Raw genomic sequence first — 17,857 nt, 5'->3', positions numbered from 1 at the left:
TATAATTAACTCAAAAAAAGAGGATCTAGTGTTAAGTTACTCTTTAACATTTGAGAAGTTTGGCTTCTTTTGTTAGATGGAAAAGGGATTTTGTAGATATGCACATTCACATTCATAAGTAAGGTAATAAAACAGGTATTGTTTTGGTATCAGTAGTGAACCATTGGCACTAGTTTTGACAAACTGCAGACAGTTGAGCAATTCAACATTAAACCAAGAATAACAAAAATATTCCTGAAAGGGGTTTCTCATGACTAAATTAAAGGGTTTAATGCCCCAATGGATAATAAAAAAAAAGGGTTAATCTACAAAAACATTCAAATATAACAAAATATACACGTGTACACACATGCAGCATAGAGCACGAACTCTTTAACATTCTTTAAATATCTGACAACTGACAGTTCTCATCCCTCAGCCTGGATAGGCAGAAACATTGTACACACAATCACGCACATACACACAATCACATACACAAGCTCCTACCTACTCCCACTCTGCAGTCATTGATTTTTCCCAGCTCAATACTGCACAGCACCAGCCTGTTCTGCTGACTGCACAAGCCGGACAGCGAGGGGGGGGGGGGTACAGATGCTGCTGAGGCTCTGCTATTCAACCTGCTCATTATTAGAAGGCAAATGATGGAGAAGACATGGAACAGGCTTGAGGAGGAGTTGAGGGACGGTGGAGTGGCTAATTTGGAGTGTGGGGCCAGTTTGGAGTGTGGGGGTCTATGGGCTGGGAGGAAGGTTACAACAGTTTTATCTATGACAAATATAACAGTTGTTAACATGAGTATACACAAAAATACAAAAGATGCTTTTTTCCTACATGATGGGAGCGGAAAAAGCTGTGTTGTGGAGAGGAGGAGAGAGCTGCAGCTCTTTCTGTGGAAGATTCACTCTATGGCAGCCATTTTGTGTTTTTCCCAGCACAGCCTAACATGGAACTTCAGAGCTGAGAACTGCAGAACAGTCTTCATAATGTTTGAGGGTTGAAGAGAGGCAAAAAGATTTATACCATGAAAATTTATTTTTATTTTAAATTACTACAACAATTCAATCCAATTTCTTCTGACGTAATTATTGCCCATGAATGTGGAAAATGGCAGACAATCTTTACTCTTTCCACAATTCCCATATTCTCCACTGCTCCTCTGAGTCTGCCTGTGCTGTCTCTGAGTCATCTGCTCTGCTCTCCTCTCCGCCGTCCTAATGTATTCCATTTGCAGATTACTTCACTGAATCAATCAAGCCCGACCAGAGCTATTAGTCTGCCAAGGCAGCCGATTTCTTTTTTTTTTTTTTTTTTGGAGGTTATGAGAAACAGAAAGTGGGAGGACAGAGGTAGCGTAGCAGCCCTGAGATAATGAAACATATCTGGAATGTGTGACCCTGGCCAGTTGTGTAACTAGATCTGGTGGTGGTGTTGGTGGTAAGGAGGGAGGGGAGGGGAGGGGGCCAGAGTTCATCCCTCAGTCACACACTCTCCCTGACCCACTCTTTTCTGTCATTCTCAGACCTCAGGGTTTCACCAACTGCCTGGCTAGCAGGCTTCCTTGTTCTCAGGCCTCCAGATGCTAATCACAATATACAGGAGGGGGAGAAAAAAAAAAGAAATAGAAAAGAGCTCGCTCATTCCAGACTTGCATGCTTGCACATCCTCTGTGGTGAGGTGATAGCTGAGGAAGAGAGAGTAAGAAGAAGGTGGGAGGTTGGGGAGATAGAGGAGGGGAGGAAAAAAAGCTGGCTGCATCTCAAGGGCTGCCATGGTTACTGTGATCCACGTGGTTGACACATTAGAGCCAACACAGTCCCTCCCCCCTGTTGCTGCCATCCCTCTGTCTCTCTCTCTCTCTCTCTCTCTGCGGCCTCCCTGCGTGCCTGGCAGGGTCACAGTGCAGTCAGCTACTACAAAAGAAGAAGCCCGTCATTGTTACAGGAAACGCAGACGCTCAAAAGCCCCCCCGCTCCTGCTCCACCACCGCTTTAATTACACACTCAGCCACTGGGCCTTTTTTTGCTGAGGAGCACTGGGAGACACGCACACACATAGACATGAAGAGTGGACAAACCCCAGACAGCAAAACCTTGAACTTCTTCGGTGTCTTTCCTGGGTCCCTTATGTTTATGTTTATATGTTGACGACCTCGTCAGTGAGAACACTCTAGCGCTGCATATTTACTCATTCAGGGCAAAGTAGGCTTTTGATATCTCAACGGGGTCATGGGAAAAGTCATCTCTTCCCTTTAAAGCGTAAGATCAAGTATAATGTTCTCTGAACGTTTTATAAGGGGGTTCCTCTTCTCTTTCTCCTGGCTCAGTCTGTGAATATGCTGACATAACTTAACTGAGACCAGAGGCAGATTATCTCCACACCTCGATCAGAGCACCTCCATCTGTCACAGACAGATGACAGATAGACTGTAGGTGCTCAGACAAAAAAAAAAAATTAGGCTGTCTGGGCTATGAAAGCACCTGTATTGACTCCATTGATGCATTACCATGGGATGACAGCAGGAAATGTCCAGATGCTGAATAAGAAGACTGACAGGTGGGTGTGACACCTCAGCCACCTGCCCAAGGGTCCCACCTACATCCAGGGGCCGTGCCAAGCTAGAAGGGGCTTCTGGGAAGGCCATCGAAGGCTTGGAGAGAGGCAGTTCCAGCCCCAGCTCAAGGTTTGCAGGGCTGAGCTCAACCATAAGGGGGCACTCCCATCCCACTATGAGGGAAGAACTGGAGAAAGGAGGAGAAGCAAGGCAGGCCCCTGCCTTATACAGCAGAAGCAGCCATTACAGGGTTTCACATACAGCACAGGCTGAAGAGAAACTCTCCATAAACAGTTAGGATACTCTATAGGTGCACCATGCAACCTGTACCCAGTCAACACCATGATAGATATGAGCTACTGAGCAGATGGTCAATGTGTATAATCAGTGTTTGAAATTAACATGTCAGAGTTCTGTTATTTGATTTCTCCAAAATGTAGGCAAACAGTTAACGTGGATAGTGACAACACCAGTAGGCATACTCAATGCTCAGAGCCTGGGAGCATCCTTCTGGATTAGATATCTTGTCTGGGCTATCAGTGCCACAGACACAATGTCTACTACCTCCACAGACGAGCTAGCTTCAGCTCCCCAGAGGATCACCATTACACTGCTACTTTATCACCAGTAGCCACGTGGGACGGATAATAACATGGACTAAAAAGTACAAAATGAAAGGATGACCCGGCAAAATTTAGAGAAAAAAGTCTCGTACTGCCAAGGCATAAAAAATACAGTTCATTTGACACTTATCAATGCTGTTCTGCTTTAACATTCCTGTGTGTTACAGGATTGTAGTCAAAAGAAAACAAATTCCAACTATGAATCTTAATCAATAAGTAGGGAGTTCTTTTTTAAACGCTCTACATTTGCCTAATTGAGCTTCTCTGTGGGGGAACAAAAAAGGGGGGATGCAAGGCACACAAACACTGCAGCAGCCTGTGTGTAGCTAACACAGAGTAGATGCAGGGAGGTGGTGAAGGAGAGGATGGTGGGGGGGCGGTCTGATTGCTGTGAATAATGGGGAGATGGTGTCCGCGTGGGGGGCCTTTTGTAGAGATCACAATAGTAGCAGGGAGTCCCAGGGCAGTGCACAGATGCCCAAGTGAGGCAGGCAGCTGCCCAGCCAAAGGTGAGGGGTGCTGGGATACGGCCGGCCAAGGGGGTTTGAGGGGCTATTTGGGTGGGGAGGCTCCAGACCCCTATAGCCAGTCTGCCTGCTTTCCAGAGCAGCAACGCCCCTCCCCTCCAACTGTCACACACATAGCGTGTCTAGAGGGCGCTACCAAAGCAACTGATACCTCCAGTGAATTAACTGAGGAGATGGGGAAAATATAATACAGAGGTTATTTCATGGAGTGAGATTTAATTTCATTGTGAGGTCAGTTTCATCCATCCAGGCTCAGCAACTCTCCAGCGAGAGCATGAGAAAGCAGAGGACAGACAGTGCTGCAGTCAGCCACAGTCTTTGTGCTGCAAAACTAGCTCAGCCCAGCAGAAATGGAGGCAGAGGGGAGGGGCTTGGGAGAGTGCGTGTGCGAGTGTGCGAGTGAGCAGAGAGCAAAAGGGAGAGGGAGAGTGTTCTGTCTGTTTGTGTGTGTGTGTGTGTGTGTGTGTGTGTGTGTGTGTGTGTGTGTGTGTGTGTGTGTGTGTGTGTGTGTGTGTGTGTGTGTGAGCTCACAAGAGCAAAACAGGGCTTGGGGTTTTGCAGGCTAAGAAACAATTCACTGAAGCAAATGCAAAACAACACACTTTGTCAGCAGATTGAATTTTCTCAAGTACATTAATTAAAAATCACATAGAGGAAAGAAAGGGGGAGGCAGAGAGGGAGCAGGGGAGAGAAACAGACAAGCTGGGAGGAGGGAGGGGGTGAGAGAGAGAGAGTGAGAGGCACCCTGGAATCTGAATAAGACATGCCCACACAGGAAGCAAGGGCCCCAGAATAGCAACAGGAAACTGGCCCTGGACTCTGAATACTGTCAGCGTCAGAGCTTCGCAAAACAAGGCTGCGCTGCACAGCGTTATGAAAGCTGATTTACTGAGAGAAGAGAGAGAACGAGGAAGGGAAGAGGAGGAGGAGGGGAGGAGGGCGCAGGCGAGGGAAAGAGAAAACGAGAATTTAGACAGAAAGAGGAACAAGAGAGAGGGAGAGAGTAAAATGTATTTTTTATATACATACATACATTTACACACACACACACACACACACACACACACATACACAAACACACACACAAACACACACACACACACACACACATACACACACACATATACATACATATATAAAAAAAAGAAAAAGAAAAATGCAGCAAAAATAAGGGTGTAATATTGAAAAAAGCAGGGAGGGGGTTGGGTAGGAGGAAAAAAGGGGGCCGGCCTTGTCAGGCTGATTGCTCCAGAGCTATGTCGCAAAAACAAGCTTAGCTGCCGCAGGAGAGCAGAGCTGGGCTGGGCTGAGCTGAGAACGAAGACTGAAGGAGGGGGCACTCAGACTGGAAGATCCCTCGGTTCCAGATCAGGAGGCTTGGCACATAACATTAAAGGTCATTAAGGGGGGGGTCTGTTGTTGTGAAGTGGGTGGTATTTGAGTTTTGTAAATGCACTCACTGAGACTGAATTCTTGCAAGGGTGGGGTCCTGACAGGCAGTGATCTAGTGATAAATTGTAAGGTGGAAAGACTAGTAACAAACTAAGACCTCCTGTTGATGATCGTCAAAGCAAAACCACAACAAATAAAAAGAACAAAAGTCAACAGATATAAAAGCAAGAATGTATGCCCTTAGCCATTAGAAATACTCCAGTTCTTACCTACTACATATTATAGTTTGTGTGAAAGGTTGTGAAATTTAAGTAGGGCTAAATAAAAGGTATTTTGTCTACTCCATTACACCATTGTTAATAGGAAAAAATACATCCCTGATACAAATCAAGTAGACAACATAAATCCATGGTTCTTCTTTCCAGATAAAACCACTCCAGATGAAGTGTCTTATTCAGGAGGGTGAGAGGAATGAGAGGAAGAGGAGGATGGAGGACAGAAAAACAAACTCAAGCGCGTGTGTGTGACCAACATGTGACCTTCCTCTGAAGTCTGGATCACATTCAGACACATCAGAAAAGAGAAGCACCACAACCAGTAGGCGGTCCTGAGGGGGATTAGCCCCACGGTGGAGAAAGGGTGTACAAAAGACACGGGAGAGGACAAGGAGATTTAAAAAAAAAAAAAAAAAAAAGAAAGAAAGAAAGAAAAAGGACATGGTAGGGGAGGGAGGGTAGGAGGTTGATGGTGGTCTGGTAGTTATTCCCATTCCCATGGGTTGACATGGAGAGGAAGTGTCACTTCCAGGGAGCATGAAAGCCTGACGGTGAAAGCAAAGACTGTGGCCTGCTTTACTTCTTCTGGAGCCACGATGGAGGAGGTGGGCCTTTGTGCCTGTGCCCACTTTCATACCAAAATGCTATCATAATTCGTTGTCCAAAATAAAGACATTGGACTCACTATATCAATTTGTAGACTGAGCATTATGGCATTGGTCTTTGGCTCCCTTGAAGAATATTTCTCCAAAATATGACTGAGATGGTTGGACCCAAAACCCTGAGCAGCACTGAATGTGAGTAGCCAGCTTGGTCTTTAAAAGTAGATCTCCAGTAATTTGGTATTGCACTCCCATAAAATTGTGTTACTTGTGAGAGACAGATTCAATAAAGAATGGTCAAAATTGAAGTAGTAGTGGCTGAAATTGCCTGACTTTTAGTTTCTAGTATGAGTCAAACTCAAACAACACATGATCCTACATTTCCCATCATGCAATTGGATAGCATCCTTCATTACACCCTCTGTGCCTCATAAATGCCCAGTTCTTTTAGACCTACAAACCTATAGTTTGTAAGGCAGGCTTTTAGTTAAAAAAATATTTAGGTCTCAAGCTGAAGCTGAGATAACCCTGATGACATCACTATGACATCTTCAGTTTTACTGTTTTTACAAATTGGGAAGCTCCATCCAGAGCCAGACAGAAGATTACACAACTGTGTTTACAGGTTGTTTTTGTACTCATAACAAGTTAACTGAAGTTCATATGTAAAATCAGTGGAGTATCCCTTTAAGGCGGTTATTCATTATAGACTAAGTCAATAATGTGATTAATTTGATTTAAAAAAAAAAAAAAAAAAAACTACAAAAAAAAGTCCGTCTTTCTCTCCCTTCTTAATTCATTTCCTTTCCTGGAAATGACTTGAATGTTATTAGGTCATGGGAATATTTTATGACCACAAAGAGTAGTACCTTCCAGTTGTATTACTTATTGAGCTGCATTCATTCTAAATTGTTCCAGATTAGCATCAACTAAATGCCTAAACTTTAAAAAGTGTAAAGAGGTTTCTATGAAGACAACAACAGTTCCGGGGGTAATTGAAAGTGTGGTAAATGCTCAGCAGTTTAAGTCTGCAAGCGAGTCCTGAAGCAAGGGTGAAAACAAACCAGGAACAAGCTCAACCTGCTCAGCTAGTTCCACTACCGCTGCCTGTATTTTTCTGCCTACCTCCCTCCTCCACCTCTTATCTACAGCCCTTTTCTCAAGCTGACTGTTGCTTTCCTACCTGCGCCTTCCAGCAGGGGCTGAGCCTCCTGTACTCCTTTATTCCCACCTCAACGGCAGCCTAACAGACGCCGGGTTTTTAGCACCTGGCTCAAACAGACCCATCTGTACTCTGGATGAGGTGATGTCTGGCTGGCTCTGTGCGAATGCAACTAAAGTAGCTAAATGGTGCTTACCCCTCAGCTGCTGTTGGATCTGTATTCAAACATGTTTTGAGGCAGATTAAAACAAATGCGTCTATACAAATCACTAGAGGTTCTCACAAAATATAAACCATTTTTTTATCAAGTTAAATCTGTAGATCTGTAATCTCTGACTAACATTCTGTCAGGTGTATCTTAATTTGAAAATCATCCTTCTTTGCTTAACATAATAAAAGATCACCAATTCTGAATCAACCACTTGAATAACGGCATTTATTGTGTTTATCCATCATTGAAAAAATAAATAATAAATATAGAATATATGATACCTTAGAGGTTAGACAATAAGGCTGTTTATCTGTGATGAACTTGTTTCCTAAAGAAATAATGAGACTGCTGGTGAGCTCAAAAACTGCTAATCAGGGCTGGGTATCATTTGAAAAATTATTCTATACCAGTGCCAATATGATACTTGAATTTCAGGACCAATACCTATGTGATACTATTTTTTTACACTCTACTATGAATTATATAACATCCTTTTTCCTATTTAACAAAACCAGTTTAACTTCTCAAATGCATTAGTGTTTAATTTTGTTTTACAACAAAAAAGTCATACAAGAACTTTACCTAATAAAATGGTCTAAAATTATCAAAACTTCATTATCAAAACAAGACTAAAGGGCAATCCAAATCAGCCACATTTTTTTAGGCATTTCTGGAGCGTTATTGACCATCTGTTCCATCATGGAACAGACATCTTAACTTGCTTCAATGGACATCTTCACAAATGTTATATTCCACATTGACTCAGAGAGACATCCAAATGATTTGCTAATTGAGGACATCATATGCGGTTTCAAAAAGTTAAGGAAATTGTTGGGTGCAGCCTCCCAAGTTCCGACATTAGAAATGTGTGGGGCAAGGGGGTTTCTGAAGCTTTTCAACGATCTGATCTAATGGAGTATACTGGCGCGTTAAGGCTATAGTGTGCAAGGTAATGAAATAAATTAATCCATAACTTAAAAAAAAATAAAAAGTTCTTTTCTTCCTGTATACTCCTCCTGAAGTGCATGTGAAAACTGTTTTTGTTTATTAAAATTCGGATATTGGCTACCCTGGGAAAGAGAGTTTATCCGCCTTGTCTTTTATCACCAGGAGCTGTGCTGCTGACCGGAAGGTTTGTTCCAAAGACAGGGACGTTTATAATATAAAATTCAAATCCATGTATATTAAAGGGAAAGCCTCAGTAGGGCTTTTACACTGCTAACATCTCATGACATTTGTTGATTTAGGGTAAGAATGCAGCCAAGCATTCAATGTCAACTCTTGATACTCTAGTTTTTTGATGCTCTGTTCTATGGACACATAGCAGTCAGTACAACAACGGTATTGGGTTTTGATAACCCAGCCCTATTGCTTATTCAGAGTACGTAAACAGATATTCAACAGGGTTAGACTTAATGAAGCATTTTATTTAGCTTTCATAGTCATGAATCCTCTTTATTTTTATGAACTTTTCAGCCTATTTCAGTCTATCAGAGACTTTTTTCTGCATTCTTTTTAATCTGTGGCAGAGTTTGTGCCATGTAAATCTGGATATCTACAGTCTACAGCTTAATTTCCAGGTAAAACAGATATCACTGGTACACATGTATTCATCCCACCTGTAGGAGTCAATTCAGCTGTTTTGACTCAGGCTATTAGGGTTAATGCTGTCAGTTAGCATGGTCTAATCTGCACACAGTGTCATATGTGCTCCACAGAGGTACTGGGGGAAGAAGAGAAGGAGGAGGAACAAGGGGATCAGTTCATCTCTACCTTAGCCAGATTAACGGCTCTCCCAGCCAATCACACAGCACTGATAGGGAATCCCCGAGAAGTCGGAGGGAAAATAAATAAATAAATAAAAATAGCCCTGGCCTGGCCTGCTCGGCCAATGGCTGAGCCCACAGAGGGCTGTATAAATAAATAAGAGAAATAAATAAAAGAGAAGGAAAACACATCCTGAGGGCATCCCCTACTGGAATAAACAGCGCTGCCTCTCATCGCTCCCTCTCAGCATCTCCCACTCCGACCAATCACTCACACTATTTGAAGTTATTTGCTTGCAATCCTGCTACCCCCCCACAACTCCACTCTCTTACTTTCATTCTCTCTCATTAATGATCTCATTTCTCACTCTCCTTCCCTGAGGCCCAGAATGAGGTTAGCTCTGCAGTCTGACCTATAAACACTGCCATGGAAACTGCAATGTGTTACAGCGAGACACCTCTTTAACAGGGAGGATGGGGGGAGACGTGGGGAACCAAGGGGGCTCACTCACCTTTATCTTAGCCATACGGCTATCGGACACCAGATTTACTTCACTTTCAACTACTTCTTTTTCCTAGCAAAAATGTTTTTTTCTCACTATCAGAATTTTTTTTTTTTTTTTTTAAAGAGGTCAGTAGAAACCTTTGGTGCTTGAACACGTTGTACTCACTCCTGGCATCAGCTTGTTGTTGTGTATTGTATGTATGCTGAAGTCAGGGGCAGCAGAGAAGGGAAAAGGTCCTGGTCTAAATTAGAAAGATGGCAGAGGGGATGCAGATTTTTACTCCTTAGCTCTCCTTGTAATATTTAAAAGATTAGTACAACCCAAATTTTAGATATAACTGTATCATTAATATCCAGATATTTGGTCAAAAATATTGCTATACTGAAAAATGCTAACATTAGGAATTTTATGTACACGTCAGTATCTCCAACTCATGTAAGTAATTTAAGGCCCGTTAACAGAAAGCAGTAAACAAAGCTGGGAATCCACTAGGTGTCTGAAGTCCATAGTACTGAATATTGATCCTCCTCTAGTAAAACATGTAATACCCACAATAGTGATAGCTCTGAGAAAGCATAAAATGTCCATCACATTGCTCTGAATAGACTGATGCAGCTGAATCCAAGTGTTTGGTAGTCAATCGAGTGCACAGTGGGCCCAAAAATCCAATATTTACACCCCATTTTTATATATTTTCCTCAAGCAGAGACACACGAGACACTTTTGGTTTACGACTGTGTCTGCTACTATGGGCTAACTCTTACTGCTGTACAATGAGGTTTCATGCAATGTAGAACAAAGCAAGGTGCGATCACTTGGTTACAAGACAACAGTTTTCAAAAATTAACAAAAATTAACATTTGGACAATTCTTTTTATTCTTTTTTTGTGAACTCTAAATCCAGCTAGTTTGGGAAAAAGGTGTTACCTGTGTATTTATTGGTCCTTCGACTGATTTTTGGAGGAATTTGGACTGGCATGGGTGTGAGTCACTAATGACTAAGGTTGCTTTCATACTGACAGTTTAGTCTGAGTTCATGAGCGGTTTGTCTTGACTATATACCCAAATCAACAGTTTTATTGAACCCGGGTGCCAGAAAACACTGGAATGAGATCTGGTCTAAAATCTGTTCTAACCAGTGTTACCATCCATGTGTAGAGAAAGGAGGCTGCAAAGACAACCACAGTAGAATGATTTTCTAGGGTAAGCCTATCACCAGCTGGTTGTCAAGATTTTGACTACTATATAGTTCTACTAATTCAAAGTCCAACTTAGATCCCTCGTTCACTTTCAGTAAAAAGCATTGCTTTGACCCACATTGCTAATGATTGCTTTTTCTGGTCATAGCTGCAGGAGAGGATGATTACCAAATACTGGACTGACTAATCATGAGATTAAAAACTACTCAGAAATTTGTGGTTTTAAATGTGCCTGCTTTAGTGGGGCTTTTGTGTGTGTTTTGTATGATGGTCATGAAATATATATGAATAGGTCAAACTATGGAGGTGGTTGGTGCCCATGGAGGCCAGTGGATGAAACCCTGCTACAATAAAGGCAAGCCACTTATTAAATGAAGATGATGGAGGGCTCACCGGCAGACTGGATGGCCGGGCCTGCATGCTGTCTTCTTGACTGCTCTTGCTGGAAGCCATGGGCTGGTTGGAAGGAGGGGCGCTGGACTGGGAGCTAAAGGAATCCTGGGAGAGTTCCTGATCACAGGGAAAAGAAGGTGATACAATGGTCTCCAGTCTGTATATCAAGCATCTTGTTACTGCTTATTGGATGTTTGTTATGTACAGCAATTCAACCACTGAGCCACTGATACAAATATCAGATCTGTACTGGGCTGGATAAATGTAAATAAATTTACCCAATCTATGTTAAAAAAAAACAAATAAATAAATAATTGTGACGTGCAATGAAGAACTCTGATTTGAATATTTACTGTATGGCATGTATGTGTCACCATAGGAGAGACATGGTACAGGAAAAATCATGCTTACTTTACAGCCTTTTGCCTCGTTTACAGCTTCAACTTTTTTTCACCAAAAAGTAATTTTAATCAGAAAAGTTTCACTGCCAGGTAATGTAGGAGTTGATGTGTTTTGTGTTCAAATCCTTCTGGTTTTACCCTTCATTTAACAGACAGGAGCCTCTTTAATTAAGTAAATAATTAAACTTTAATTAAGCAACGAGTCAGCCCTAAATGGCTTATGTCAAGGGTTTATTCAAAACCTCCTTTAGCTGCTTCAGTTAAATTCTTACAGAGATCCAACACATTTTCTTATGTGTTATGTTATGGAAAATGACAAAAAACCACAAAAAAAGGCTCTACTGTGAAGCAGCTACGGCTAAGATTCTAAGGCAGGCATGGACTTTATTACAGCACTGACAAAGTAAAGCAAATGTAAAGAGGATGCGTCAGCGCAGGAATCTCCTGCTGTAAATAGTAATGGACACACAGATGGGCCAGACACGGCACATCACATTAAAGCTAAAGTTTGCTAAAAGAGTTCTGTGTGATGTTGTTACCTGTGGGGGAGGTGGGAACCTCTGATATGGTGACTGTTGCTGTTGCTGTTGTTGCTGCTGTTGCTGCTGTTGCTGCTGCTGCTGCTGCTGCTGTTGTTGCTGCTGCTGCTGCTGCTGTTGTTGCTGCTGCTGTTGCTGCTGCTGCTGCTGCTGCAGTGGGGGTGTCTGAGAGTAAGGTGAAGGTTGACCCTGTTGGCCATGACCTGGAGGTTGCTGGGCTTGAGGAGGCGGACCTCCTGGTTGCTGCTGTTGCTGTTGTTGTTGCTGTTGTTGTGTTGGCCCTTGCTGCTGCTGCTGCTGTGGGGTTTGTTGTGGTGGTGGCTGCCCTGGTCCTGGGGGTTGTGGGTAGCCAGGCTGACCCTGAGGGACCTGCTGACTTTGGGGACCAGGAACCTGCTGCTGTTGAGGCTGCTGCTGCTGGGGAGGGACGTACGGTGGCTGTCCTGGCTGAGACTGTGAGGGCTGGCTATAAGGAGGCTGGCCTGGAGGAGGACCGTGGGGACCTTGAGATTGTTGGTAAGGGGGTCCTGGCTGCCCGTGTTGGCCAGGAGGCTGTGAAGGATGACCCTGCTGGGGGTATGGAGGTCCAGAGCTGCCCTGTGGTTGGCCAGGGTATGGAGACTGCTGCTGGCTGGGGTGAGGTGGGGGGCCGTGCTGTCCATAGTAGCCCTGGCTCTGTTGGCCATAGCCAGCTGGGCCCTGCTGTCCATACGTTGACATCTAGAAATGAAAACAAATCTGTTAGGATCACCTACAGTTCTCAGAAAGAACGGGAAGAACAGTCAGATATGCGAGTAAATACAACCCAGCATAGTTGAATTGCCTTTGAACATAAACATCTTTCTTCAGTAAAACTAACATTTTACTACAGGTTTACTTTCCTGAGCCCCTCAGCAAAATATCAGTCACTATCTGAATATAGTCTGTGCACTGACAGGATCATTTCTAAAGCATTAAAAATAACCCAATATCCAAAGTCACCTCTTAATTTTTTTTTCAGTCTCAGTGGAGTAATCAGAGCATCTCTTTATCTTACTCACAGATTAAAAGGAGAAGACGACTGTTCTCCGTCTAAGTGAGAGGAGTGTGTTCCTCGATATAAACTGATCAAAGCGGGTAAGAAAAGCCATCTAAGTGTTGGGATTCAGCCGTGTATCACTTTAAATTACAGCTATGAAAATAAAAATTGAGTTTTGATTTCATCTCCTTGAACTTCAATATGGGGCTTTTCATATTCTACCCAATCCTGCATGTGGAAAACCTTTCAATACAGCGTTTTCATTTCATTACCCTCAAGAAGCATGGAAATAGAAAGCACTGACCTTGTGAGGAAACATAGTAATAAAAGAAGAAGAGGAGAAAAAAAAGCCATGTGTTGTTTTGGGAGGATTCTCAGCTACTCAAGCATTCAAAGAAAATACGAGATAGTAAAGAATTGCCACACATTTAAAACAACATGAAGTGGCTTTATTGTATCTGTCCGACAAAGGAAGGGAAGCCGTTTTCTTCTCTGCAGGGCACTTATCGAGTTCACGGTCAGACACCAGGCAGGCCAGTATGAGATAATCACATCACACAATGGGCACAAGACCACAGACAGCGGACGTGGGAGAAAAGGCTTCACTCTACGGGATTCCCTGCATGCATTTCTCTGTTAAGACGGACTGCCTGGCTGAGAGAGTTCAAGAAGGGGCTTATTCCCAGCTATGAGTAAGTAGCTACGGCAAACTGGATGTTTGCTGTTTTCAATCTGGACAACGCTGTTAGAATATGCTGCCCACTGTGCCAGTAGACAAGTTGAATTTCCCCAACTTTTGCTTTCAAGCATGAAAATAAACCAGACAGTGAAAAGTTGATGGAGTCTGTTCCTGTGAGAGCTTTTTCTCAGTCCATTTGAGGTTACAGGTGAAAAGGATGCTAAGAATATCTTTTGTAATGAATGAACATGTAATTGTCTAGTTCTGAAATACAGGACAACACACTCTTTTTTAAACCTACGTTTGAGAAAAAAAATATTTTCTTATTATTTGGGCCAATATTGTATCCTCTCTCTCCAGAGCGAGAACGCTGAGAGAACTTTCAGCATAGTTTTTTCTACTCATTTGGTTCGGACGCTGCACAAAAATGCTTCTTCACTGTGCCTAAGTCTTATACTGGTAGGGAACCCCCTACTTTTGGACGGAGCCCTCAGAAACTGGTTCTGAACCCCTGCAAACTATCCCAAACCTTGTGTGACGTCCAAAGAGACCGCTCCATAAAGTCCCTTTATCTACTGTATGTTACCATTTCCACCATTCCTGTAATACTGAGTCACTTACCAAATAAACCCTGTAGTGCCTCAACTAACGGAAATGTAAAAAACTTATTAACTTGTGCTCCTGACTTCAAACAATGCCCTGCACCATGACTACGTGCACTAGAAACTCACAATGGCCTTCCTGAATGTCCTCTGCAAAGGCAGGTCGTCTTTCATTTTGAGTATCGTATTGGTTTTACGTGGTTTACACCTTTTTACTAATAACAGCTATTGGCATTGGGTTTGGTGATTAAAGCCTCTATCCATCATTTCCTCAGCTCATTCAGCAGAACCACAGGTTGTAGTGATGGTTTCTCAGTTCCTTTTAGAAAACACTGAGTGCCATCCTGTCAATATTGGATAATCTTCCTTATTCAAGTTACAGGTTTCAAAAGTGGGCAGGAAAAATCCACTTCACTGTTTTTTAATATGTTGAATCTCCCAGCCCAAACAGTAGTTTATTATCTGAGTTCAAATCCTCATTACACCAGACAGTTAATTAATATTTAGTGATTTCAACATTCATGTTGATGATTTTTAACTGATAAGTTTGCCATTGACTTGTTGAACATGACACAATGTTTGAACCTTGGCCAACATGGCTTTGGTCCCAGACATAACCCTGATCAAATGCTGCACTTTGAACTCACCCCATATTGACAATCCCCATGTTTCCTCATAAATATATCGTCTTTAATATAGATTCTAGTCAAGTCTGCTGCAGTCTGCTGTACATTTAGCAAAGTTTTATGATTTTGCAAATGGTAAACCAACAAGAACTTTTGATCACCCCAACAATAATAACCTGCAATGGTTAATCTCAATCATCCAGGTGGCATGAAGACTGGAGAAATTTAAATGATAATCACCTGGTTGGAGTTTTGAATAAATATGTTCTACAATGAATGTACAAAGAACCATCTCAATCATTTAACATATTTGGTCTTTCCAAGCCAAATGGTGATTGCAAAAAGGGACTGTACAAGGTTGGAATGAAGATGCAGTGAAAGTAATCTAAGTCAATAATTACTAACCTGCTGTCCATACTGAATGCCTCCCATAGTGCCAGGTGTTCGGCTCTGCATCCCAATAGGATACCTCTGAGGCCCAGGAGGTCCATAGCCCTGGCCTGGGTAGGAACCTCCCTGCTGGGGTCCAGGCCCTGTGGGAGGCCCTTGCTGTTGGGAGTAGGGGTTGGGTCCTCCATATGGCTGGCTACGCATCTTCCCTACCTGGTCCATTGGGCTTTGAGGCTAGATGACACAGAGAAAATTTGCAGCATATCAATGACTTTTAACAGTGGATGGATGGACTGGAAATTCTGGCATCAAAACTAAGTGAGACCTTAGAAATCATTGTGTGTCTTTCACTCATGGTTTTGGGGTTGATGGTTATAGTTGGTCTACTGTCCGTATTAGACTGTGCAGCCACACACCTTAACAGGCTCCATATTAATGCAGCTGATAGGACATTATTCAGAATCCAATGATGTGACAGGAAAAGAAAGAGTTATTGTGGAACCTTTTAGAGGTGTTTCCCTAAAAAGCAATACTCAGCAATGAACACAAATGATGACTCTTCCATTGCAATGTGTCATGCAAGCATCATCTCATAAACCAGTTACTGCATAATCAAGCAAATATAGAACAAAAAGCAGGAGGGGGAGGGAAAAAACAGTAGTGGATTTACTTTCCTACTAGAAAGGGAAAAAATTGGCCATGAATGAATGAATGAGCCCACTATATCCGCCAGGAGCGTTTCCCTGCCCAGGAGATCATTGTGCCAGTGGGTGGATACTGTTACGGTGGAGACGCCGGGGAGGGTTTCTATGAAAATAAGCTTAAGGAAGTGGAAGTGTCTGCGGTGGCTGGAGCTGGGCCCACCCCTCAGCTGGAAACAGGTCAGGATGGAGGCCGGGGTGGTGGTGTTGGTTGGGGCTGACCTTGGCCGGCCTGGACTCGGGAGATCCACACATGGCCTGAGCAGGCAATGTTATTGGGCCAGACGGCTTTCTCTGGCTGGAGAGCCGGGGAGGGAAACAGAGAGCAGAGCAGGAAGAGAAGGGGGGTTCATAATGAGGTAGCCTCGCCTGTCAACAGCTGGAGCCAAGGTCATAAAGTGTCTGATGATATGTGTGCACATAAGAGATGAGCTTAGTGGAATCCCCTCAAAAACAACACTCCTCCAGTGTAATGAAAATAAATACAATTAAAAAATTGAATTCCATTAGAGTATGATGAACCGGTCATCCTCCAGAAAAAAACAAAATAAAATTCAAACAAGGGCTGCATGGGTATCTTAATGGTTTGCGCAACCCACTGCCATCAACTCATCACACCACTGGCAGCCCCTGTGTGTTCCCATCAAACCCACGGCAGCGGTGTCTGAAAGTATGAGGTACAATGGGGGCTTTGAAGTAGCAACACCTCCTGGCCTGCTGACCTCAGGCAGCAGACACAAGGCTTTCATTGCTTCCCACGGTTATTAATCTGTGTGTGTGTTTTTTTCCTCCCCCAAAAACCTCTTTTCCTTGGTTAAGGGAGACAACCACCAGTGCTATTTATAGCCAGTGAGACGGAGAGGGCAGTCTGCCGAAAATGTAACAGGTCCCAGCTGCACTGCTGTTTGAACCTGGGCCAGGCCTTGCTCTTCCTGGGCTTTAATAAAGCAGCAGGCTTTGGCACTCTATGAATGACAGTGGTGCAGTGAGAGAGAGGAGGTCGGGTGGGGGGTGGCTCAGCGGTAGACTGGTGTGTGTGTGTTTGTGTGAAAATATGTGTGTGTGTGTGTGTGTGTGTGTGTTGGGGGAAGACTGTAGGTGTTTTGGGGGGCGGAATCAACAGGCTGTCAGGGCAGTCAACCAACATTATCCAAGATAACTAATTCCACTCCATGTTTTCCCTCCAGCCTCCCCCAGGCCACACACTCCTGAGCTCCTCCAGGTTCAGGAGAGTATTTGTGTGTAGTGTATGTGTTAGGTTGTGTGTTGCAGGAAAGGAGGGAAGGGGAAGGGGGGTGTTACTACTCTCCCTAGGGTCATTACCGACCATACCGTGGGGGAAAAGGTAATGCCACGGTAGGCACTCTCCTGTGACCTCTAATGCACTTTTAACCCCAGTCTGCGAAGAAGGCTGCAAGCCCCCTCCCCCCCCCAAACTTGACATCAAGCCTTGATGGGCGTCCACACAACACACTGCTTAACCTAAAGATGACTGCTGGAAAATGCTGTGGCAGACACCACGTTAGTGCTCCAATCCATTTCAGACAGGTGTATTTGTCCAATTATGGGGGACAAAAAAAATCTCCACATTTCCACAAACAAGGCTGAGCCACTTCTTTAACTGTATAGAAGTAAGCTATAGTTCTTTCCTAATGAGCTCCTAAAGCAGTAATACAGAGCCTCCTGTGTCATCC

The 17,857-nt window shown here is 43.4% G+C and overlaps 1 protein-coding gene across 1 annotated transcript in view; it reads right to left on the bottom strand.

Annotated features, from left to right (window-relative positions):
• The window catches only part of arid1ab (AT rich interactive domain 1Ab (SWI-like)), a 54,511-nt gene that overhangs the window by 16,605 nt on the left and 20,049 nt on the right, over positions 1-17,857 (bottom strand). Inside the window, exons 2-4 of the mRNA XM_040121296.1 lie at positions 15,478-15,696; positions 12,148-12,867; positions 11,208-11,324 (exon numbers count right to left, since the gene is read on the bottom strand). Coding sequence (XP_039977230.1) covers positions 11,208-11,324; positions 12,148-12,867; positions 15,478-15,696 — 1,056 coding nt within the window. The remainder of the gene's footprint in view (positions 1-11,207; positions 11,325-12,147; positions 12,868-15,477; positions 15,697-17,857) is intronic.

The sequence above is a fragment of the Xiphias gladius genome, chromosome 24 (genome assembly GCF_016859285.1).
Source record: "Xiphias gladius isolate SHS-SW01 ecotype Sanya breed wild chromosome 24, ASM1685928v1, whole genome shotgun sequence".
In the NCBI taxonomy this organism is placed as follows: domain Eukaryota; kingdom Metazoa; phylum Chordata; class Actinopteri; order Istiophoriformes; family Xiphiidae; genus Xiphias; species Xiphias gladius.
Note: the sequence above shows the minus strand (reverse complement) of the source record. Positions and strands in the feature narration are given on the sequence as shown.